We start from the raw sequence: 25,924 nt of genomic DNA on the forward strand, positions 1-25,924 counted from the left end.
TGTACAGAACATGTATGTGGAACACTGACGTGTGAATGAGGCTTAATGCAGAATGTAAAGGGCAGAGACCCAGATTTCTGACAAATTAGTATTTTTTTTTATTTACATTTTTTTGATAAATGGGTTGTCTCACTTCTGCAAATGACTCTTATATAGACAAGTTAAAATACAAGCCACTTAATAATGTACTGTGATTGTCCATATTGCCTCCTTTGCTGGCTGGATTCATTTTTCCATCACATGATACACTGCTTGTATACAGGGGTTACGGCCACTGCTGCTGGCACGCTGTAGGAAAAAGTGTTGGCCTCTCTGCAGCAGCTCCCGACCCGTCCACTATATGTCTGAGCTGCAGGGTGGTCATAACCCCTGGATACAAGTAGTGTATAATGTGATGGAAAAATTAATCAAGCCAGGAGAGGAGACAATATAGACAATCACAGTACATTAGTAAGTGCCTTGTATTAACTTTGTCTACATGAAAAATGCTATTTGCTGAAATGAGACAACTTGTTTAAGTTGAAGAAAGTTCTAGTTAAAAAATAATAATTGTAAAAAACACCCCCTTTATCTGAAATCCTATGTATCAATGGGTACTACATATTATGCACAGATGTGTCCTGTAAACAAGGAGAGAGATTAAAAGGGGGAATCCAAGATCTATAATGCCCCCCCCCCCATATGCCCAAGCCCCTCACAGAGGTTGTACTTACCTCACTCCCCGGCACCCGCGTCGCTTCTGGTGCCAGCACAGACGCTGCTGCATCTCCCGCCGCGCGGATGAAAACATCCAGCGATGGGGATGAAGGGGGACAGCCAATAACAGGCAGCGACAGGGACAAGCCTTCCTAGCATCGCAGGTAATGCTAGGGAGGGTCATTCCCGTCGCGGCCTGCTATTGGCTGAACTCCACCACCCCTTCCCCCACCGCCGGATGTTTTCATGCCAGCATCAGAAGCGACACAGGTGCCAGGAGCGAGGTAAGTACAACCTCTGTGAGGGGCTTGGGCATATGGGGCAGCATTATAGATCTTGGATAACCCAATTAACCATGTTTATAGCCACTCTTCACTTTGGATGATTGTTGAGAGCCATAAATGCAGCTTCTCTCCTAGACTAGAAAAAAACAATTTTCACTGACAGCCCATTGACTTCAATGTGCACCGTGCAATTCCTAAATTCCCCTGTGGTGGCACTGCAGGAGAATCGAACACTTGGTGGCAGTTTCCTCTCCTAGTTACAGGGGATTCTTCTATCAAAAACAAAGATTATTAAAATATGACAATCCCTTTAAAGTTAGAATTTTAAACTACTAGTTAATAAATAAATAAAAAGTTTAACAAAGGGAATAATACAGCTACAAACTGTAAATAGGTGATACATACTAGATCAGAAGGGGTCAGAGCAAATGGCTTTGCTCAGTTGTGTCCATCAGTGCCCTAGACTTTGAATGGAAGAGGGTTCATGACTGTCTGCTGCACCACTTAATCTCTTCCTAGATGTGGCTATGGGGCAGGGGGGACTCAGTGATCGGGGGGGTCCCCTACCAATTTAGCATTTATCACTTATCCAGTGGACATAACATACAGTAGGTGTCAGCCAAACAATAGTTTAGCCAACAGTTAGCACTCCCGAACCCAGCATTGGACGGAGGTCTCTCGGGCCCACCAGAGGTAATAATTCTGAAGGCCCACCCTCTGTGTATACAGGGCATATGTAGTGACGGGTTTAACCGGCCTGATTGTTGGGCAGATGGGGACAAATGTTCCCGCTAACACTTGTTCCCAGTAATCTGCCCGTCTAAAGGTGCAGTTGATCACCTGATGAATGAGAGATCGGGTGAAAGTAATTTGTGCAGGCAACAACATTATCACTCCTGGGCAGAAGATTGTGCCATCTAAACAGCAATCTGCCCCATATTCCCCATTTCACAGCTCTATGTAATTCCCTTCTTAATGGAGGTACTTTGCCGACTCAGGCCCTGGAAGCCCATGTTACAGTCATATTTAAGGAGAAAAAAAGACCCCTTGGAATGCGGTAGCTATCACCCAATATCCCCACTGAACACTGATGTCAAATGGTGGGCAAAAATTTTAGCTCAACGTATTCAAACAATCTTTCCTAATATCATTGACCAAGAACAGGTCGGTTTTGTCTCCGGTAGACAGGGGAATGAAAACACGGTACGTTTGATCAGACTTATATCATGGGCACAAAATGCCCATGTCCCTCATGCCCTACTCAGCACCGACACCGAAAAAGCATTTGATAGGGTGAGCTGGCAATACATGTCAGCAGCCCTATCTAGCTTTGGCATTCCGGGCCAGTTCATCCAAGTGATCTTTTCCCTCTACTCAACCCCATCGGCGAGAGTAAAAATAAATGGCACCTTATCCCCTTCGTTCCGCATACTCAATGGAACACGGCAGGGCTGCCCATTATCCCCTGCCCTATTCGTTATAGTAATGGAAACATTACTCCGTAAAATTAGGCAAGACCCTGAGATACAGGGATTCTCCGTCGGTGCACGTGCCCATTTAACTGTTGCTTTTGCGGATGATCTCCTAATCATGACATCCAACCCATTAACTTCATTCCCTAGGCTACTGTCCATATTTAACGACTTCGGAACATTGTCCAACTTTAAAATTAATTATAGTAAATCAGTAGCATTAAATATCTCTTGCCCTGCCTGCACCATTACTACACTGAAGCAAACCACACCTTTTACTTGGGCGCCCAAAAGTGTACAATACTTGGGGATCCAGATATTGGCCAACCCAAATGAGCTATTCTCGGTCAACTACACCCCCTCTCACAAGCCGTACGAGCTCAGCTCAAATCACTGAAAATTCCCTTTATTTCTTGGAGGGGTCGAAAAAAAAAATCTTAAAACATATATAGTCCCCAAATTTCTCTACCTGATGCAGGTTCTACCCATCTGGCTCCCTCACACTTTCTTCTCAGAGATTCGTAAGATGTTCTCCTTCTTCCTCTGGGGTGGAAGATCTTCCAGAATAGCTTATTCCATTCTAACAAAAGAAAGGAGATTTGGAGGCTTTGGACTCCCTGATATGTATGAGTACTATAAGGCAGTGCAAATGACCAGATGTTTAACCCTGTTGTCTTCCCCTTCTCCAAACCTCTGTACAGATTTAGAAAGGCATCTTCTGACAGCTAAAGTGAGACTGATACTCTATTGAAAGGTGCACTGGCAATCTGGTCTGGACTCTATGAGGCTCAGATCCTCCAGTTCCCATCTCTCAACCTACCTCTCAATTTACTGCAACCTCATATACATCTTGGTGTTCTACAGCTGTCTGGAGTATGGTCTCTGCTGACCAACTTCTCCTTAAGAGAGATTCTTACAAGGGACGGTAACCTACATTGGATGACATATTAGGCCTTCCCTGGGTTCAGACGGCTTCATTTCTTCATCTCCTAGATTTCCGCAGAGATATAAAAACCATCTCCCTGCCTTGTAATCCCCACAGAACTAAATCTTGGCTTGAACAACTAATGGCGAGGACCAAGATCCCCAGAAGGTTGTTTTCTCTCACATATACCTCAATACTCTCTTCTACACCTCCTTCAATATACTTTCTAAAGGCCTGGGAGAGGGAGCTCGCCATCACACTCACAGATCCGAAAAAGCCTTTATCAGTCCATTCCCATGGCTTTAATAGATGTATTAAAATACAGGAAAACTCATACAAACTTCTGACAAGGTGGTATAAGACCCCCGAGTTCCTCCATAGGATTAACCCTGATATCCCCGAGCAATGTTGGAGATGTGGTGTGGGGAAGGGATCCCTCTCCCACATTCGGTGGTTCTGCCCACGTATACAACCTTTTTGGACAGAGGTGGGTACTTTGATAAACCCAATCTGCTTTACGAAACAGTCCTTAGTCCTCAAAGTGATTCTTCTTTGGTGCCCATATCACAAATTTACTCCATCCAAACAGAACCTACCTACCATGCTCGTAACACCGGAGCGCTTGCTGATACCATATCTCTGGAAAAGTGATTTGCCACCCTCCATACCAACATGGATAGATAAGGTCTATCAGCTATACCGCTTTGAAGAGTTAGCGCACTGGGAGACGCACTCTAGTCTAGGACTTCCTTTCTAAAAACCTGGGGCCAATGGAAAGCCTATAGAGGTTTTAATTCCTAAGCGCATTTCCACGGCTCAATCTACTGCTCACTATATGAGATGCTTCACACCAACTTCTAGTGCCCTTTATTTTCCATGCCTTGCGAAATTATACCTCACATATATGACCACTATGCCATTTGTCTCCTACCCAACCAACTTCCACACTAACCTTTTTTCCCCTCCTCCCTCCTGTATTCCTGGGCATTACTAGTCTTAAGCAGGTATTTTAACAAGTTAATTGCCTTGGTTATTCCCATATTGTAGCTTTCTAACAATGCTGGATCAAGGTCCAGAGCACTTTGTGATACTCTATGTCATCTTGTTAACCTGTATTACTGTTCTCTATACCGCTTTGATTATACAAATGCGTTGTTTTGTATGACATATTTCTTTAAAAAAAAAGAGAATTGATTTAAAAAAATTAAACAGCGATCTGCTGCCCAGAAGCAATAGTTAGTGCATACAGGTTACATAGCACAAAAACAAATAATAACACAAACAATGTAGTGGGCAACATCTACTCCCCTGAAAAAAGCCAACTCAACATAGACCAAGCAAACCTACACAAAAAGAAGATGAGTCTCAAATGGCTCAAAAGTAATAATAATCTTTATTAAATACATATACAGTCGTGGCCAAAAGTTTTGAGAATGACACAAATATTAGTTTTCACAAAGTTTGCTGCTAAACTGCTTTTAGATCTTTGTTTCAGTTGTTTCTGTGATGTAGTGAAATATAATTACACGCACTTCATACGTTTCAAAGACTTTTATCGACAATTACATGACATTTATGCAAAGAGTGAGTATTTGCAGTGTTGGCCCTTCTTTTTCAGGACCTCTGCAATTCGACTGGGCATGCTCTCAATCAAATTCTGGGCCAATTCCTGACTGATAGCAACCCATTCATAATCACTTCTTGGAGTTTGATAAGTATAGATAATGTTGCACTAAAATGAGATGGGGATCCAGCAGAGGTGCACCCACTAACAGACAACACCCAGTCTGATAAGAATAAATATATAAAAGAATAGAAGTGGGGCACTCTCTCAAAGTATAGGGATCTTTAATTACACATATCACAATAAACTAGTAAAACAATCACAGTATAATATCTGCGGTAAAAGAGCAGATAAAATGTTGGTATTAACAATAGTAAAAAAATGGTATAAATAATGGACTAAACAGATAAAAATATATTAAATTCAACAGTATCAATATAAATAAGATCCCAATAAATATATAAATTTTTTGAGGATGGGTTATTATATTCAAATATTCAATGATAGTAATGTTCACTAATCATACTCTGATGTGTAGTTCCATACACGGTGTTCACTCCGGCACCAGTCCTTATAACAGGTATTAATATAATAGTCAAAGTCCCAGGCGTATGCAGCTTTGAAAGTTTGTTTGAACAGTAAATCAGCTGCTTATACGCACAGCGGCGTCCCGCTGTATTGGTAGGAGGCGATCGCTTTAGGTGGGATATGCAAGGTCTTACCCGAGGATCCTTTGTGCTGGATGATAGCCCCTCGACTCGGCGTGTTGCTCCTGACTCCGGTCTCAAGGGGTGGTATTCAGATTCGAATTCAGCGTATAAGCAGCTGATTTACTATTCAAACAAACTTTCAAAGCTGCATACGCCTGGGACTTTGACTATTATATTAATACCTGTTATAAGGACTGGTGCCGGAGTGAACACCGTGTATGGAACTACACATCAGAGTATGGTTAGTGAACATTACTATCATTGAATATTTGAATATAATAACTAGGGTTGTCCCGATACCACTTTTTTAGGACCGAGTACAAGTACCGATACTTTTTTTCAAGTAGTCACCGATACCGAATACCGATACTTTTTTTAAATGTCATGTGACCGTTTTGGGGGATCTGTGGATGACGCACTGTCATGTGGGGGATCTGTGGATGGCACTGTTATGGGGGACCTGTGGATGGCACTGTTATGGGGGATCTGTGGATGGCACTGTTATGGGGGATCTGTGGATGGCGCTGTTATGGGGGATCTGTGGATGGCACTGTTATGGGGGATCTGTGGATGGCACTGTTATGGGGATCTGTGGATGGCACTGTTATGGGGGATCTGTGGATGGCACTGTTATGGGGGATCTGTGGATGGCACTGTTATGGGGGATCTGTGGATGGCACTGTTATGGGGGATCTGTGGATGGCACTGTTATGGGGGATCTGTGGATGGCACTGTTATGGGGGATCTGTGGATGGCACTGTTATGGGGGATCTGTGGATGGCACTGTTATGGGGGATCTGTGGATGGCACTGTTATGGGGGATCTGTGGATGGCGCTGTTATGGGGGATCTGTGGATGGCACTGTTATGGGGGATCTGTGGATGGCACTGTTATGGGGATCTGTGGATGGCACTGTTATGGGGGATCTGTGGATGGCACTGTTATGGGGGATCTGTGGATGGCACTGTTATGGGGGATCTGTGGATGGCACTGTTATGGGGGATCTGTGGATGGCACTGTTATGGGGATCTGTGGATGGTGCTGTTATGGGGGATCTGTGGATGGCACTGTTATGGGGATCTGTGGATGGCACTGTTATGGGGGATCTGTGGATGGCACTGTTATGGGGGATCTGTGGATGGCACTGTTATGGGGGATCTGTGGATGGCACTGTTATGGGGGATCTGTGGATGGCACTGTTATGGGGATCTGTGGATGGTACTGCTATGGGGTGGGATATCTGTGGATGGCATTGTTATGGGGTGGGGGGATCTGAGGATGGCATTGTTATTTGGTGGGGGATCTGTGGATGGTGCTGTTATAGGGGATCTGTGGATGGAACTGTTATGGGGAGGATCTGTGGATGACACTGCTATATGTCATCCACAGATCCCCCTCATAACAGTGTCCCCCAATACACCGGGCCCCGCCGCTCACCGAAGTATTTATAAACGTGAATCCTTATCCTGTTATTAAGTTGAACTAACGCTGCCCTCTCCCATGTTCCCCTGTATCCCCCTGTATCCCCACAGCACTTACTTAAGCTTCCATAGCAGGCAGAGCGGACGGCACCAGTAACGTCACTCACTGACGTTGCGCGTCTGCTCCGCCTGCTTCATTCATAAAGTGGGCGGAGCAGGCGCTCTACGTCAGTGAGTGACGTTACTGCTGCCGTCTGCTCTGCCTGCTATTGAAGCTTACAGGGGGATATAGGGGAACATGGGAACATGGGAGAGGGCAGCGTTAGTTCAACTTAATAACAGGATAAGGATTCGCGTTTATAAATACTTTGGTGAGCGGCGGGGCCCGGTGTAAGAGTACAGTGACTGCACCGGGCCCCGCCCATAGTTACGGACTCCAGCCCCTCCTCTCTCCCGATGCTGCATCTTTGCCGGGCCGCAAAAATATTCATTGCGGGAAAAAAAAAAAGTATTCTATTTATGTATCGGGGCGGGGTATCGGCGGCTGAGTACCGCCGAGAAAACTCGGAATCGGTCCCGATACCGATACTAGTATCGGTATCGGGACAACCCTAATAATAACCCATCCTCAAAAAATTTATATATTTATTGGGATATTATTTATATTGATACTGTTGAATTTAATATATTTTTATCTGTTTAGTCCATTATTTATACCATTTTTTTTACTATTGTTAATACCAACATTTTATCTGCTCTTTTACCGCTGATATTATACTGTGATTGTTTAACTAGTTTATTGTGATATGTGTAATTAAAGATCCCTATACTTTGAGAGAGTGCCCCACTTCTATACTTCTTGGAGTTTGTCAGAATTAGTGGGTTTTTGTTTGTCCACCCGCCTCTTGAGGATTGACCACAAGTTCTCAATGGGATTAAGATCTGGGGAGTTTCCAGGCCATGGACCCAAAATGTCAACGTTTTGGTCCCCGAGCCACTTAGCTATCACTTTTGCCTTATGGCACGGTGCTCCATCGTGCTGGAAAATGCATTGTTCTTCACCAAACTGTTGTTGGATTGTTGGAAGAAGTTGCTGTTGGAGGGTGTTTTGGTACCATTCTTTATTCATGGCTGTGTTTTGGGCAAAATTGTGAGTGAGCCCACTCCCTTGGATGAGAAGCAACCCCACACATGAATGGTCTCAGGATGCTTTACTGTTGGCATGACACAGGACTGATGGTAGCGCTCACCTTTTCTTCTCCGGACAAGCCTTTTTCCTGATGGCCCAAACAATCGGAAAGAGGCTTCATCGGAGAATATGACTTTGCCCCAGTCCTCAGCAGTCCATTCACCATACTTTCTGCAGAAGATCAATCTGTCCCTGATGTTTTTTTTGGAGAGAAGTGGCTTCTTTGCTGCCCTTCTTGACACCAGGCCATCTTCCAAAAGTCTTCGCCTCACTGTGCGTGCAGATGCGCTCACACCTGCCTGCTGCCATTCCTGAGCAAGCTCTGCACTGGTGGCACTCCGATCCCACAGCTGAATCCTCTTTAGGAGACGATCCTGGCGCTTGCTGGACTTTCTTGGACGCCCTGAAGCCTTCTTAACAAGAATTGAACCTCTTTCCTTGAAGTTCTTGATGTACTAGTAGCCACAATATCCTTGCCTGTGAAGCCATTTTTATGCAACGCAATGATGGCTGCACGCGTTTCTTTGCAGGTCACCATGGTTAACAATGGAAGAACAATGATTTCAAGCATCATCCTCCTTTTAACATGTCAAGTCTGCCATTTTAACCCAATCAGCCTGACATAGTAATCTCCAGCCTTGTGCTCGTCAACATTCTCACCTGAGTTAACAAGACGATTACTGAAATGATCTCAGCAGGTCCTTTAATGACCGCAATGAAATGCAGTGGAAAGTTTTTTTGGGGATTAAGTTAATTTTCATGGCAAAGAAGGACTATGCAATTCATCTGATCACTCTTCATAACATTCTGGAGTATATGCAAATTGCTATTATAAAAACTTAAGCAGCATCTTTTCCAATTTCCAATATTTATGTAATTCTCAAAACTTTTTGCCACGACTGTATACAACATGATAAAAATAGAGATGAAATACATCAAAGTAGAAGTGTGGTATAGACCTGAGGAACAGTATAATAATGCTCTCAATACCGAGGGGAATACAGTAACTATACACCACTTCGTTATCAAAGATAGCAAGTGGAATCAAGTTTAATATAAAACAGCGTCAAGACCTGTGTCTGTATAAATAAATGTGTTTAACCCCTCAAAGAGACAACAAATGTAAAGCAAGACCAATCCTTACATACCCATACGCAACCCCTAGATGAAGGTGTTGCCGAAACGCACGTCGGGGTGTGCAGTTCTCCTTAGGTGATCGTTCCAATTATGAGTATGTAAGGATTGGTCATACTTTACATTTGTTGTCTCTTTGAGTGGTTTAACACATTTATTTATACAGACACAGGTCTTGACGCTGTTTTATATTAAACTTGATTCCACTTGCTATCTTTGATAACTATAGTTACTGTATTCCCCTCGGTATTGAGAGCATTATTACATTGTTCCTCAGGTGTATACCGCACTTCTACTTTGATGTATTTCATCTCTATTTTTATCATGTTGTATATGTGTATTTAATAAAGATTATCATTACTTGAGCCATTTGAGACTCATCTTCTTTTCATGTAGGTTTGCTTGCCCAGGAACAATGCAATGTTTACTTTGATAAGATGATGGTGGGTCCCTTTTTGTAGTGGGCCTCAGCATATATGATGTCCACTTGAGATCTGGTTATTGGTTCCACATTCAGCTCTAACTTCTGCTAGTCCCTTAGGGGATCCTGGACATACCAGAGAAGCCTCTCATACACATGCTTGTGCATGTGCTCTTAGCAGGAAGAGTTGGAGGAAGCCGCTGTCCCACATCTGACAGATGCCGGTCACCCAAGAACTAAAGGATCAGGCAGATGAAAACCTTTATTAAACTTTCTGGGAGGGTCGGGGGGCTTCAATGTACATTAGATGGTAGACCAAAATCATTAGGTTTGGATAACATACATGTAAAGGCCCTATTACACTGCTTGGTCAGTGCAAGCGCCGATGGCTGATAGATCACATCCTTCGGCACTTGTTTGCAGCGGCCGATTCAAAGTGAATGGGGAGGAATGATCACTACCATAGTCATTCCCCCCCTCATACTGTTCAATTCATAATTGGCAGTACATCACTGATTACACCGGAAGACGTGCTGCTAATAATCGGGCATGTTTCATCCTCATGAAGGATGCCCATCAGCCAACAAAGGAGCATTAGTTTGTTCATCAGCTGATCGACTACAGGGGCCAGTTATTGGGAATCACTGTTCCTATAGATGCTTGTTCCTGATAATTGGACCAAAAATCATGTTGTCTAATACAGAACCCTAATGTGTATGACCAGCTTTATTTTACAAGACATCAGCCATTATTTCTTCCGATAGGATTTAGGTTTCAATATGAATGCCATTGTATGAGATTATAGAATAACAATAGGGAACAACACTACTGCTCAATACACAAGTTTGGGGAGTGATAGCGGTTTCCTGTGGGAGAAGGCGTGGCGGTTTTTATGATAATAGCTCATTACCATGCATGAAGTTGTCCTTTCAGACTGTACAACTGATGGAAGAATAAAAGCGGTACACATTGTGCTTTGTTACTTGAATGCAATCTGTACATTTTTTTAAATGCAGTTTTCTGTAATTTTTCTCCCTTTCAAAACCAAGTATTGGTCCCAAAAGAATGATGCATTTTACAGTTGGGACAGAAAACACATGCCCTAGAGTCATGGTCACCAACCCATACACAGGGCATGCTGGAAGTTGTAGTTTTGCACCAGCTGGAGAGCCAAAGGTTGAAGACCTGGCCTAGAAATTGCAGAGATCTGTGTCCATTGGTAATGTAACATCCGGCTGTGGTGGTAAATGACACAATATCAAGAATGCATTGTATATAGTACATACATAAGGTGTTCAGATACATGTTCCCTAAAACACCAATAACCACAGTTCATAGCAGAGATTGCTCCATCTACAGTGACAAAACACTCAGCATAAATAATATCCTTAGTACCTAGACATTATCTTAGGACATATGGATGTCCTAGAAGGGGACCCAAGCTTAGGACCCAGCTTATTGATACATTACATCATGCATTCATTTGACTGGTCAGCATGTAATACCACATTTCCCCTGTAGTGGCCGCTGTTGGGCCTCTTTCACACGAGCGATACGGATTGTGTTAGGATCTGTTCAGGGAAAAACTGAATCAGACAAGTTGAATGTGTATTTTCTGCAATTGTATTCAGCGTGTGCGTTCTTTCCGTCCAGAAGGTATCCGGATTGCATGTGTTTTTAACGGGTGTGACAAAAAACTGAAGAATAACAATCTACAACTCCTAACAATCATCAGTGAAAAATGCACTGCATCCAGCTGCCTTCTGTTTTTCCCACAAGCACCCATCACTTCTATGGAGTCAGGCCTGCGTGAAAAACGCAAAATATAGAACAAGTTGGGATTGCTCCTGAAAGCAAAGAGGATGCGTGAAAAAATGACGCTCATGTGCACAGACTCATTGAAGTGAATGCTCTGCGCTCACTTCACACATCACATCCGGACAGAAAACTTTCTCTTGTGAAAGAACCCTTAGGGCTTATGCACATGAACGTATTTTATTTCAGTTTCGTTCCTTTTTTTACAGGTCCGTATGCTGAACCATTCATTTCAAGAGGTCCGTAAAAAAACTGAAATGACTCCGTGTGCATTTCGTTTCCGTACGTCCACATGTCTGTTCCACAAAAAAATAGAACATGTCCTATTCTTGTCCTTTTTGCGGACAAGGACAGGCATTGTTACAATGGTCCGCAAAAAAACCTAATCCAACGCAGATCCATATTTTGCAGATCACAAAATACATACGGTCATGTGAATGAGCCCTTAGAGAAATGAATGGCTGGCTGTAGCTTCACTCAGGCCTACCAGCTGATTGCTGGGGTTTCTGTAGCTGGACATGATCTGGCTGCAATTTAAGGCCTTATTCACATGGCGTCTTTTGATATGTCCATTCTTGGAGCTGAATGGCGCATGAACGGAGGCACGGCCTCCCACTGAAAACAATGGGAGGAGGATTCCATGGCAAAAAGCTGCCAGCAACTTATTAATACCTTACAACTAGCTCTTACCCCAATTACTTCCCTCCCCTGTCCAGACTTGGCTGCCAATCATTACACCTAGTCCCTCAAATCCACCATAGATGAAGTTGCTCCAATATCAATCTGACCCTCTCAACACGGCAACCCTGGCACACACCTGAAACACGTTTTCTACAACGCTGCTCCAGATGTGCAGAACGCTTATGGAGAAAATCGCAAATATCAGCAGACTTCCTCCATTATAAATTTATGCTCAAAACATATAATTCGGCTCTCAACATTGCCAAACAAAAGTACTTCACCTCTCTCATCTCCTCACTCTCAAATAACCCAAAAACGACTTTTTGACACTTTTCACTCCCTTCTAAGCTCTAAAGTTCCTGAACCTGTCACTGACCTCTGCGCTGATGGCATGGCCACTTACCTCAGAGACAAGATTGGCAGTATCCGGCAGGAGATAATCTCCCAGTCTCCAAATAATTTCAATCCTCCAACCTCCAAATGCTCTCCCTCCTTTTTTGACCATATAACAGAGGAAGAAGTTTCCAGGCTTCTCTCTTCTTCTCGACCCACGACCTGTAGCAGTGATTCTATTCCATCACACCTCCTCCAGTCCCTCACCCCGGCTGACATCACTCACCTTACTACAATTCTTAACCTCTTTCTCTTCTGGTATCTTTCCCTCCTCTTTCAAACACTCTATTATAACCCCACTATTAAAGAAACCATCTCTTGACCCGACCTGTGCTGCTAACTACCGACCTGTTTCTAACCTCCCCTTCATCTCTAAACTTCTTGAACGTCTTGTCTACTCTCGCTTAATAAGCTATCTCTCTGCAAACTCTCTTCTTGACCCCTTACAATCTGCCTTCCGCCCTCTTCACTCTACAGAAACTGCCCCTACTAAAGTGTCCAACGATCTCCTAACAGCAAATGGTGACTATTCTCTACTGATTCTGTTGGATCTCTCTGCAGTATTCGATACCGTAGACCATAAACTTCTCCTCACCATGCTCCACTCAATTGGCCTTAAGGACAGTGCTCTCTTGGTTCTCTTCCTATCTCTCTGGCCGCTCCTTTAGTATATCATTCACTGGCTCTTCTTCTTCTCCTCATCCTCTTGATGTTGGAGTTCCTCAGGGCTCAGTACTAGGTCCTCTACTCTTCTCCCTCTATAAAGCCCCCATCGGACAGACTATCAGTAGATTTGGCTTTCGATACCATCTCTATGCTGACAACACCCAACTATACACTTCGTCCCCTAACATCACCCCTGCTTTACTCCAAAACACCAGTAATTGTCTGGCAGCTGTCTCTAACATCATGTCCTTTCTGTATCTAAAACTGAACCTCTCAAAAACTGAACTTCTTGTCTTTCCCCCATCTACTAACTCACCTAAACTTGATATCTCAATTTCGGTCTGCAGCACTATCATAACTCCTGTGCAACATGCCCGCTGACTTGGGGCCACATTTGACTCCGATCTCTCCTTTGTTCCCCATATTCAATCACTTACACGCTCTTGTCGTCTGCACCTCAAGAATATCGCCAGAATCCGCCCTTTTCTTACGGTGGAAACGGCAAAAACTCTTGTTGCCTTGATTCATTCTCGTCTTGACTACTGCAATGCACTACTAATCGGTCTCCCTCTCACTAAACTCTTCCCCCTTCAGTCTGTTCTAAATGCTGCAGCCAGGCTCATCAATCCATCCAACCGCTACACTGATGCTACTAGCCTGTGCCAGTCACTTCACTGATTGCCCATCCACCACAGAATACAGTTCAAACTTCTCACCCACAGTGCTGCACCTCCATACATCTCCTCCCTCATCTACATCTACCACCCTACTCGTGCTCTCCGTTCTGTTAGCGACCTAAGATTAATAACCTCCATAATTCGTACCTCTCACTCCCATCTTCAAGACTTTTCTCGAGCTGCTCCTACTCTCTGGAATACTCTGCCCCGGAATACTAGGTCAATCCACAACTTCTCCAACTTCAAACGTGCCTTAAAAACACATCTTTTCAGGCAGGCTTATCAAGCTACCTAAACTGACTATTCCCCGACTAAACCTTCCCCCACCAACTCCTCTGGCCTGAACTCGATCCTCTAGTAGTCCCAAAGCAGATCGTCCGGCACCACTCCTGTCAGTTCAATAATGGCTCAAATCCTACTTATCACAAACAACTACCTTATGTGCCACCCCCAATTCCTCATAGATTGTAAGCTCTTGCGAGCAGGGCCCTGACTCCTAGTGTTTCAGTTGCATATTATCCAGTTAGTTTTGTTTTGTACATGAACCCTATGAACTTATAAAGCGCTGCGGAATATTGTGGCGCTATATAAATAAATTGTATTATTATTATTAAAAAGCCAGTGGTTTTTGGCATGGAATCCACATTAAATCTCCAATGTCAAAAGATGTACTGTGTGTGGGGCCTAAAAAGTTTGTGTTCACGCGTCAACCAGAAGGGTAAATGCAAATGATTTTGAATACGGTTTTTAATATGAGCTGCAGTTTTCCATTATCAAAACTGTACAAAAAAACACTGCATTACGAAAACTGCAGATAATGCTACATGCACACGAACGTTGTTTGTTTCAGTGTCCGTTCAGTTTTATTTTTTGCGGATAGGATGCGGACACATTCATTTCAATGGATCCGCAAAAAATGCAGACAGCACACCGTGTGCTGTCCGCATCAGTATGTCGGTCCCGTAGCCCCGCAAAAAAATAGAACACGTCCTATTCTTGTCTGTTTTCATTGTTACAATGGATCCTCAAAAAAAAAAAACGGATGGCATACGGATGTCATTTTTTTTTTTGCGGATCCGCAATTTGCAGACCGCAAAACACATACGGTCGTGAGCATGTAGCCTAAAACTGTCCTCGTGGGCCAAATAGAGCTCAGCTTTCATTTTTCCAGAGCAGCTTAAGAAATGAAAGGTGAGCTCTGACTGGTTGATACGGGCAAAAAAAGACCTTTTTACGGTTACACAATTTTTATAAATGAGTATCCGGCGTTGGTTAGTTTGATGCAATTATATCGGTCGCACAGATGCAGTGATCACTTGGTCTGTAACTTTACAAGTGACAGTTTCACTGGTCAGGGTGTGTCTGCGAATCTACTTACGACATTTGTGAGGTCCTATTGTTTGCTGATCACTTTACATGACAATTGGTACAAGGCGTCTCCTACCAGACAGACATAAATACTGAGCACAGCACAGCAGCAACATTAGGACTGAGGAGAACTGAGAAGAGACGCGAGGTAAGTGAACAGCTATACCTATAGTATCCAGCAGCGGTAGATTCATGTGCACCGTACTTTACATTAGTGTCCACTCACATGATCGTGTCCGTTTTGCAGACCTGTGTGTTTCCGGGTCCATGTAGCTGCACCGCAAAAGATAGGACATGTCTTATTATTTGTCACATCTTGCAGATTGCGATTCTATGCAAGTCAATGGGTCTGTACTGCGATGCTGGGTGCACACAGTCGGTGTCTGTGTTGTGGGATCTAGGGTTTTCTGTCTGCAAAACGGACACGGTCATGTGAATAGGCCCTAAGGTTGTGCAACTAGGAAATGTGAGTAGAAGGATAGATATATGCTGTTTTTGTAGCATTAAAGGGGTTCTCCGATATCAGGAACCCCTGCTGAAATTGCCAGGCAGGTTACAAAAGTTAAAGTTAAAAGTTCCATCTACATACATATCACCGCTGGCTTCCAATCAATGGCTTCAGCAGTGGCAGCAGTCACATGCCGTTCCTGAACATGTCACTGCTGAGGCCAGTGATTGGCCAGCAGTGGCAATGTGCCTGTAGGTGGGACATCACACTTCCAGTCCAGTGGGGACTAAAAGTGAAGGGAACTTGCCACTGTGCCGGTGACAGGTCAGACTTTTATTTATTTTTTTATTTGCACCCTGCTCGGCCATCTCAAAGTAAGTTCCCGAGCTCAGACAACCCCTTCATCGTATAGATGATAAAAAATCATCCTCCATCCAGTGATGACATTTACTTAGAGATGGTTGTCGGGTCTCCAAATAGTGATCCTCTGTCCACTATAGAGCAGTCAAAATAGCAGCTGTAATGCATGGTAATGTAGCTGAGAAGACCTCTACTGCAAGGAACATAAAAAGGGACCACATTGTCAGCTGCCGGGGGGGGGGGGGGGACACATAGAAAAAAAAATGAAGATAATTTTTATGCTAGAAATAGCTAACAGCCTTTGAAGACTGTTGGTATGTAAATGTTTTAAGGGGATAAATATATATATATATATATATATATATACATACATACATACACAGTCAGGTCCATAAATATTGGGACATCGACACAATTCTAAAATGTTTGGCTCTAAACACCACCACAATGGATTTGAAATGAAACAAACAAGATGTGCTTTAACTGCAGACTGTCAGCTTTAATTTGAGGGTATTTACATCCAAATCAAGTGATTGGTGCAGGAATTACAACAGTTTGCATATGTGCCTCCCACTTGTTAAGGGACCAAAAGTAATGGGACAGAATAATAATCATAAATCAAACTTTCACTTTTTAATACTTGGTTGCAAATCCTTTGCAGTTAATTACTGCCTGAAGTCTGGAACGCATAGACATCACCATACGCTGGGTTTCATCCCTGGTGATGCTCTGCCAGGCCTCTACTGCAACTGTCTTCAGTTCCTGCTTGTTCTTGGGGCATTTTCCCTTCAGTTTTGTCTTCAGCAAGTGAAATGAATGTTCAATCGGATTCAGGTCAGGTGATTGACTTGGCCATTGCATAACATTCCACTTCTTTCCCTTCAAAAACTCTTTGGTTGCTTTTGCAGAATGCTTTGGGTCATTGTCCATCTGCACTGTGAAGCGCCGTCCAATGAGTTCTGAAGCATTTGGCTAAGTATGAGCAGATAATATTGCCCGAAACACTTCAGAATTCATCCTGCTGCTTTTGTCAGCAGTCACATCCTCAAATACTAGAGAACCAGTTCCATTGACAGCCATACATGCCCATGCCATGAAACTACCACCACCATGCTTCACTGATGAGGTGGTATACTTAGGATCATGAGCAGTTCCTTTCCTTCTCCATACTCTTCTCTTCCCATCACTCTGGTACAAGTTGATCTTGTTCTCATCTGTCCATAGGATGTTGTTCCAGAACTGTGAAGGCTTTTTTAGATGTCGTTTGGCAAACTCTAATCTGGCCTTCCCGTTTTTGAGGCTCACCAATGGTTTACATCTTGTGGTGAACCCTCTGTATTCACTCTGGTGAAGTCTTCTCTTGATTGTTGACTTTGACACACATACACCTACCTCCTGGAGAGTGTTCTTGATCTGGCCAACTGTTGTGAAGGGTGTTTTCTTCACCAGGGAAAGAATTATTCGGTCATCAACCACTGTTGTTTTCCGTGGTCTTCCAGGTCTTTTGGTGTTGCTGAGCTCACCGGTGCATTCCTTCTTTTGAAGAATGTTAAAAACAGTTGTTTTGGCGACACCTAATGTTTTTGCTATCTCTCTGATGGGTTTGTTTTGTTTTTTCAGCCTAATGATGGCTTGCTTCACTGATAGTGACAGCTCTTTGGATCTCATCTTGAGAGTTGACAGCAACAGATTTAAAATGCAAATAGCACACTTGAAATGAACTCTGGACCTTTATCTGCTCATTGTAGTTGGGATAATGAGGGACTAACACACACACCTGGCCATGGGACAGCTGAGAAGCCAATCGTTCCATTACTTTTGGTTCCTTAACAAGTGGGAGGCACATATGCAAACTGTTGTAATTTCTACACCGTTCACCTGATTTGGATGTAAATACCCTCAAATTAAAGCTGACAGTCTGCAGTTAAAGCACATATTGTTCGTTTCATTTCAAATCCATTGTGGTGGTGTAGTGAGCCAAAAAATTTACAATTGTGTCGATGTCCCAATATTTATGGACATGACTGCATATATATACAGTACAAACCAAAAGTTTGGACACACCTTCTCATTCAAAGAGTTTTCTTTATTTTCATGACTATGAAAATTGTAGATTCACACTGAAGGCATCAAAACTATGAATTAACACATGTGGAATTATATACATAACAAAGAAGCGTGAAACAACTGAAAATATGTCATATTCTAGGTTCTTCAAAGTAGCCACCTTTTGCTTTGATTACTGCTTTGCACACTCTTGGCATTCTCTTGATGAGCTTCAAGAGGTAGTCCCCTAAAATGGTTTTCACTTCACAGGTGTGCCCTGTCAGGTTTAATAAGTGGGATTTCTTGCCTTATAAATGGGGTTGGGACCATCAGTTGCGTTGAGGAGAAGTCAGGTGGATACACAGCTGATAGTCCTACTGAATAGACTGTTAGAATTTGTATTATGGCAAGAAAAAAGCAGCTAAGTAAAGAAAAACGAGTGGCCATCATTACTTTAAGAAATGAAGGTCAGTCAGTCAGCCGAAAAATTGGGAAAAGGTGGCTACTTTGAAGAACCTAGAATATGACATATTTTCAGTTGTTTCACACTTGTTTGTTATGTATATAATTCCACATAGTTTTGATGCCTTCATAGTCATGAAAATAAAGAAAACTCTTTGAATGAGAAGGTGGGTCCAAACTTTTGGTCTGTACTGTATATATATGTCAGATGCTACAATCCAGTGCAGCGCCTATTCTACAAATCAGTCACCAGGTACACTAACACCCCGAGTATATTGTAGACACTTACAATTAGTCGTGACTACTGGCAGCAGCTTACTCCACTAGGGGGCTCATCTGCATGCAGTTGCATACAGCTTATACTGATCTTAATAAAAGACTGCTACAAAAAGGATCAAGCTTCATTAGTGAAAGGATAATATTGCTTCATGTTCACACTTTGGTGTCAGAATGGTGCTGCTCTGCTATAACTATTCCAAAAATACATAAATAACATAATGAAAATTAACAGATCTGTTATAAAAAGGGAAGCCATTGTGGACTGAAGCTTAAGTTGTCATATAATTCAGTCTACAGCCACCACTAGGGGGAGCCTGCTGAAGACTTTTCTCTAACAATGTTAAACAAAATACAGCATCATACAATTTACCAGTAATGGATGCCATCTCTGGCTGTAAATATGCTGCTGATGCAATACCACCATGTACATAAGTGATTAGGGTAGTGGTCACCGAACTGTGGCTTTTCAGCTGTTGAAATCTTATAACTCCTATCATGCTCTGAAAGCTGCAGGCCACTTCACTATCTTCTCAGAAAGAGTAGTCTTTTTATCTGCGCTTTGTTCTCTAACGTGATAGGCAATTGATCTCTTACCGTATTCGCTCATTGCAGACAGATAAACTATGTCACAACACTGGAAGTCTCCATCAGTCTCTAGAGTCAGAGAAGAGATGATGTCGCCATTCCTCACCCCATCACAGAGAAACATTTCACCAAAAAGCTGGAACTCCCCCCATCAGAGCTGGCAGAGCAGAAACCGACCAGCCTCTCAGAGCCACTGGAGCCCTCAATATTACAATTCTAGTTCTAGTCCAAATGGACAGTGGGGATCCCGACAACAGTGGTCTCCTAACCAATGGGACCCAGCATCCAATTACCACAGAAGCTGGAGCTACAGCCCAGGAACTCCTAAATATTCACCTTTTTATAAAAATAATCCTGAGTGTGGTTTGGTATACCCCGAGAAAAGGGCACAGGTAAGCCATATTTAGATGTAAAGTTTATTATGCCTCCATAGTGAAAATTCTTTCCAATATGGATTACTTTCCTTTGTATGAACCTGTCAGAAGATTCAGGTAGCATGAAATCCCAGGAGGCTCTCTGGTCACAAAAAACTATGTTTTATTCTGAAATGCTAAACCTACGAGGTGGTTTACTAAACTACATACACCAGAATTGTGGATTTTTTTTAAATCATCCACTACAAGTCACTGTGATAAATGTGTCACATCTTTAGACGGTCTAAACGAGAAAGCAATTAGAAATCTACTCTATAGTTTTAAAAGGAGTCAGGGCAGCTCCCATTAGCTTCTCCCACCCAGCTCAGCTTGACTGACAGGTCTTCTGCTAATTAGGACAGAAGTCAACCGAGCCTGCTTGGCAGGGAGAAGTCAGCAGGGGTTCCCCCGCGACTCTTCTCCCCATTTCCAGCTGATTATCAAAGTATGGGGCTCATTTATCAAACCTCTGTGGGCTTGTGGGCTTTGTGGTGGGTGGTGCAGGCAGTTGGGAAGCCCTAGGCAGCCCGGCAAATTAATTGCAATTTACACCAAAAAAGCTGGCAAAAAGGGTGGTGTAACAGTTTTTGGTGCAGTTTTTTTTTAACCAAAGGCAGGGCTGGAAGGGAATGCGAAATATAAAAGGAAGGGCTTCTGCTTCTACTTCCTGTTGGATCCATATCTGGTTCTGGGCCAAAAACCTGCATCAAAAACCGCTACAAAATGCAGTGTGTCTCCACCCAAAATTATACCTGAAATCTACATCAGTTCATAGCTGATGTCGTTTTAAGTTGCACCCCAGATGCACCACTATCTTTAATAGGAGTGTGCCGCAATGGTGACGTGTCTGACACCAGTGGGCCACAGATTATAACCAGCACACAAAACTGTAGTCAATAAATGTCCTCAGTGTTTTTTCTTCCTAAGATGCTGCATTTTCAGCGTGAAACATAGTTGTTTGTAACAGGGAGCCTGTCAGTTCCAGCCATCATTTTTCATGGCATTTAAATGAAGTTAAGTACACAGCCTGTGACTAAGATTAGCCCGGTCCCTTTAAAGAGGTTCTTTGGGAAGAATGAGACTTTCCCAAGTGCCAGCAGCCTGCCTCTCTGTCCAAAAGATTCACACATATCTGCTCTCCGCGGCTCCAGTCCTCCGTTGTGCCTCCAGGTTCCAGTCCCCGCGGTGTTGCCATCTTCATGGGCATGGTCATATGCTCCGCTGCAGCCAATGACTGGCTTCAGCAGTGACATGGCTGCAGCGGTAATATCACCATTGAAGCGGTGTCTGACCATGCTGTGTCAGATGTTAACACTGTTGGACCCGGTAAAGGGAGAAACCAGAGGCAGCATGGAGGACTGGAGCAATAGGGAACAGGTAAGTAGGAATCTTCTGGCCAGGGAGGCAGGCTGCTGGCACTTGAGAGTCTTATTATTCCCAGATAATATCTAAGTCTTTATTTCCTGCTTTTGTGTTTTCAAGCCAAGTCTTTACCACACAAAATTCCATAATAGTGGTAGAGATCACCTCCCATTCAGGATCCCCAATCATCCCCTTTCAAAGAGCATATCCATTCTGGAGGACTCAACACATCCATGAATAGTAATAGAAACACCGATGAGGAACTGAGCACTTACCTCCATGATCCACCTCCACCCTGCACAGATTACAGGGTGCCCAGGAATCCTGACATGAGATTCTCATGCCCTGGCACAACCCATGTTCAACTTTCTAAACCTACTCCTCTCCTCTAACAGGTACATTTCAGAAGAAACCACAAAGACATCAGTCATTACTACAGCCCATCCATGGTGGAGGACCCTTGGGCAGAACTAGAGGCTGCGGCTACAGGGAAAACAGTGTCTACATAAGAATTATTTTTTTCTGAAATCACTTTTAAGAAGACATTGAACGTCAACTCTACCTTCTATGAAAGCATCAAGTGTTGAATTCTATACAAGGACCATAAAAGTTTAACTTACTTTAACAAAACAAACTGCACAGTATAAGGACTGCCCAATGCCAGCCTGACCTGCAGTTTTAATTACAGATTAGAACATCAATCTACAGTGCCACCATGAGGCTGAACTGAAGCACTTTTCTTATGTATACTACAGGCAATTCACAGTTAGGTCCATATATATTTGGACAGAGACAACATTTTTCAAATTTTTGTTCCGTACATTACCACAATGGATTTTGAACAAAACAATTCAGATGCATTTGAAGTTCACACTTTCAGCTTTAATTCAGTGGGCTAAACAAAATGATTGCATAAAAATGTGAGGAACTAATGCATTTTTTAAACTCAATCCCTTCATTTCAGGGGCTCAAAAGTAATTGGACAAATTACATAATTGTAAATAAAATGTTCATTTCTAATACTTGGTCGAAAACCCTTTGTTGGCAATGACTGCCTGAAGTCTTGAACTCATGGACATCACCAGACGCTGTGTTTCCTCCTTTTTAATGCTCTGCCAGGACTTTACTGCAGCGGTTTTCAGTTGTGGTTTGTTTGTGGGCCTTTCTGTCTGGAGTTTAGTCTTTAACAATTGAAATGCTCTATTGGGTTCAGAGCAGGTGACTGACTTGGCCATTCAAGAATATTCCACTTCTTTGCTTTAATAAACTCCTGGGTTGCTTTGGCTTTATGTTTTGGCTCATTGTCCATCTGTATAATTTAACGCCGACCAATCAGTTTGGCTGCATTTGAGCACACAGTATGTCTCTGAAAACCCCAGAATTCATCCGGCTGCTTCTGTCCTGTGTCACATCATCAATAAACACTACGGACCCAGTGCCACTGGCAGCCATGCATGCCCAAGCCATCACACTGCCTCTGCCGTGTTTTACAGATGAGGTGGTATGCTTTGGATCATGAGCTGTACCATGTCTTCGCCATACTTTTGTCTTTCCATCATTCTGGTAGAGGTTGATTTTGGTTTCATCTGTCCAAAGAATGTTTTTCCAGAAGCGTGCTGATTTTTTTTAGCAAAGTCCAATCTAGCCATTTTTTTTTTCAAATATTTTTTATTGCAAGCAAGACATATTACAGATAATGTGTAACACTTTGTACAAAAAGAATAATCACTGTAAGTGCATAACATCGTGATTTCCACAATAGAGAATTGTAAAGATTACGTGTCTTGCTCATTCATTTCTTTTCGTGACATAGAACAATGAAGAAAATGTCCAACCAGTGAAAACTTTAAATTCTCCCCCTCTTCCCAACCCAGAACTGAAACCCCCCTTCCCCCATCCCTCCCAGGTGCTTCTGTTTACATCAATTTCCACCTAATCAAAGAAATGGTTCACTTCAGCGGTTAAGCGGACAGGGAATCTCCCTGGATCGCTCCTCTCTCAACTCCCACCAACACATAGTCTACCCAGGTTTCCCTTCAGTTGGGATGTGAGGTACCACTTTGTTGTCGGACGGGAGACATCAGCTCCTAAATTTCAGAATCAGACAGAACCTCAATGACAAACTGTTTCCATGTATAGCACGTGTTTCATTGTGCCTAAAACCTCCTCCCACTCTGGTGGCTTCGGTTGCAGCCATTTCCTCAAGATTGATTTCTTGACAGACATAAGTAAAATGTGTATACCTCTGTCTGACATTTCTGTACCCGGATCCTCTGATTGGTCTCTGGGAATGTATTGAAAGATACACTGCTGTGGGTTGACAACTACTTCGACCCCCCATACCTTGTGTACAAATTCTACCGCTTTTGACCAAATAGACTGCAGTCGCGGGCAGGTTAGGAAGCTATGGGTCAGATCGGCCTTGGGAAGGTTACATTTGGGGCAGTGTCTGAGGTAGTGGGCTGGGGCATCCCTGTAGGACAGATTGAAAGTGTAGATGGCCCTATGGAGTATACGCAGTTGAGTCTCCCTCCACTGCTCGTTTTGGATGGCTTTTCTGACGAATTCAAGACCATCTCTCATCTTTTTCGTAATGGTCTGGTCATCCAGCTCCCTCTCCCAAGCGTGAAAAGCTCGCTCCACTACTTCTATCATTTGGGTATTATTGATCTTAAAGTACAATTCCGACAGGGATATCGGTGTATTCTCTCCCCCCAGAAGCGCCTCAAACCACAGCAGCCTGTCCGCCTCTCCCAGCTTAGTTGCTTGTGAGTTGCAGAAAGATTTCACCTGATGGTACGAGAGGAAATGAGCGTCCGTCAGCTTGTATTTGGTTTTTAAGTCCTCCCACGGAGTCAAGGCCTGACCTGATGGGTCTAACACGTGGCTCAATCGCTGCATCCCCTTTTCTCCCCATACTTTAAACATTTTATTCTCTCTACCTTGGGGGAATGCCGGCAGTGTCCATAAGGGCATTTGTGGCGACAAATAGAATGGGAGTCTATATATCTTCCTCGTGGCTTTCCATGCCATCATCGTGTCTCTTAATATTACACTATGTTTAATTTGGGGAGGGACGTCACGTAGCCTGGAGTGAAGAAGCGCTCCCAGGTGCCATGGCTGCGCCAGTTCCATCTCTAACGGTGTTGCCGAGAAGTGGGCGGATCCCCATATCCAATCCGTCACATGGCGGAAAAGGGCCGCTAAATTGTAGTGCCTAATATTTGGCAGTTGAAGCCCTCCCTCCTATTTCAGCATTGCGAGTTTGCTGTATGCTATCCGGGGTCTTTTATGTGTCCAAAGAAAAGCCGTGAAAGCCGACTGTAACCTCACAATGTCTGCATGCTTCAATAATAGGGGGATAGTCTGCAGAGGGTACAATAATCGTGAGAAACAAGACATTTTGATGAAATGCGCCCTACCACTCAGGGACAGTGGGAGATCTCTCCATTTGGTCAAGTCTTGTACTATATTTTGTATCAAAGGAGGATAATTTAGGGAATAAAGTTTCCCCGAGTCTCGTCCCACTTTTATATCCAGGTACGTCATGTAGTCATTTCTGACCTCCACATTATTGTAGTATGCTGTGTCAGATGGAGTGTGGGTCAAGAAAAGAAGTTGGCTTTTGGAAACGTTTATTTTGTATCCCGTGACTGAGCCATTGTATGCCAGGGACTCTAGTATCCCCTGAAGCTGGGTGTTTGGGGAGTCTATGAACAACAATAAGTCGTCTGCGAAGCATGCAAGTTTCATCTCCTCTCTGCCTATTCCTATTCCCTGGAATAAATTTGTCTCTTTAAAAAGGTACTGCACCAATGGCTCCATTGCTAAATTGAATAGTAGGGGGGATAAGGGGCATCCCTGCCGTGTCCCCTTCTCTAGGCGAATTGTACTGGAGAGAAAACCAGGCATGCTAACCTTCACATGGGGTTGGGAGTACAAGGCACGTACGCAGTTCCGGAATTCTCCCGTTAGGCCTATAGAGTCTAAAACTTTCCCTAGCCATTGCCAACTCACGTTATCGAAAGCTTTTTCGGCATCCACTGCAAAAAAGAGCCATTAGTGACTGCGGACCTGCCTTTCATTAAACCAACCTGATGATCCCCAATTATCGCCGGCAACACTGAGGCTAACCTGGTGGCCAGGAGTTTCGCTAGTAGTTTAATGTCTTGATTAATTAGCGATATGGGCCTATAAGAGCCTGGGTGTGTCAAGTCTCTACCAGGTTTGGGTAGGACCTTAATATAGGCCATGTGTCCTGACGTTGGTAAGCTACATCCCTTCAGTATGTTATTAAATAAAGGGACCAGAGTCGGGGCTATTTCATCTTGTAGAAATTTATAGAAACCTGCCGAGAAACCGTCAGGTCCCGGGGCTTTACCGTTCGGGAGAGATTTAATCGTCGCTTTTAGTTCCTCCTCTGTGATCACCTGATTAAGGTTTTGTTAGATTGGAAAGTAGCCTGCCTGCTTTATTGCCATGCTGGAACAAACCCGCTCGTTTGCAGTCCCCATACCATTTGGCTATCGGTTCTAGGCTATAGTCAAAAGAGT

The 25,924-nt window shown here is 43.4% G+C and overlaps 1 protein-coding gene across 1 annotated transcript; it reads left to right on the forward strand.

The window, feature by feature from the left end:
- Window positions 1–19,634: 19,634 nt before the first annotated feature.
- LOC121005691 (gastrula-specific protein 17-like) lies at window positions 19,635–21,880 on the forward strand. Its single transcript, XM_040438465.1, has 2 exons — window positions 19,635–19,988; window positions 21,767–21,880. Exons 1-2 carry the CDS (start codon window positions 19,635–19,637, stop codon window positions 21,878–21,880), a joined length of 468 nt encoding a protein of 155 aa, XP_040294399.1.
- Window positions 21,881–25,924: the final 4,044 nt, after the last annotated feature.

This window comes from Bufo bufo, chromosome 6, assembly GCF_905171765.1.
Source record: "Bufo bufo chromosome 6, aBufBuf1.1, whole genome shotgun sequence".
In the NCBI taxonomy this organism is placed as follows: Eukaryota; Metazoa; Chordata; class Amphibia; order Anura; family Bufonidae; genus Bufo; species Bufo bufo.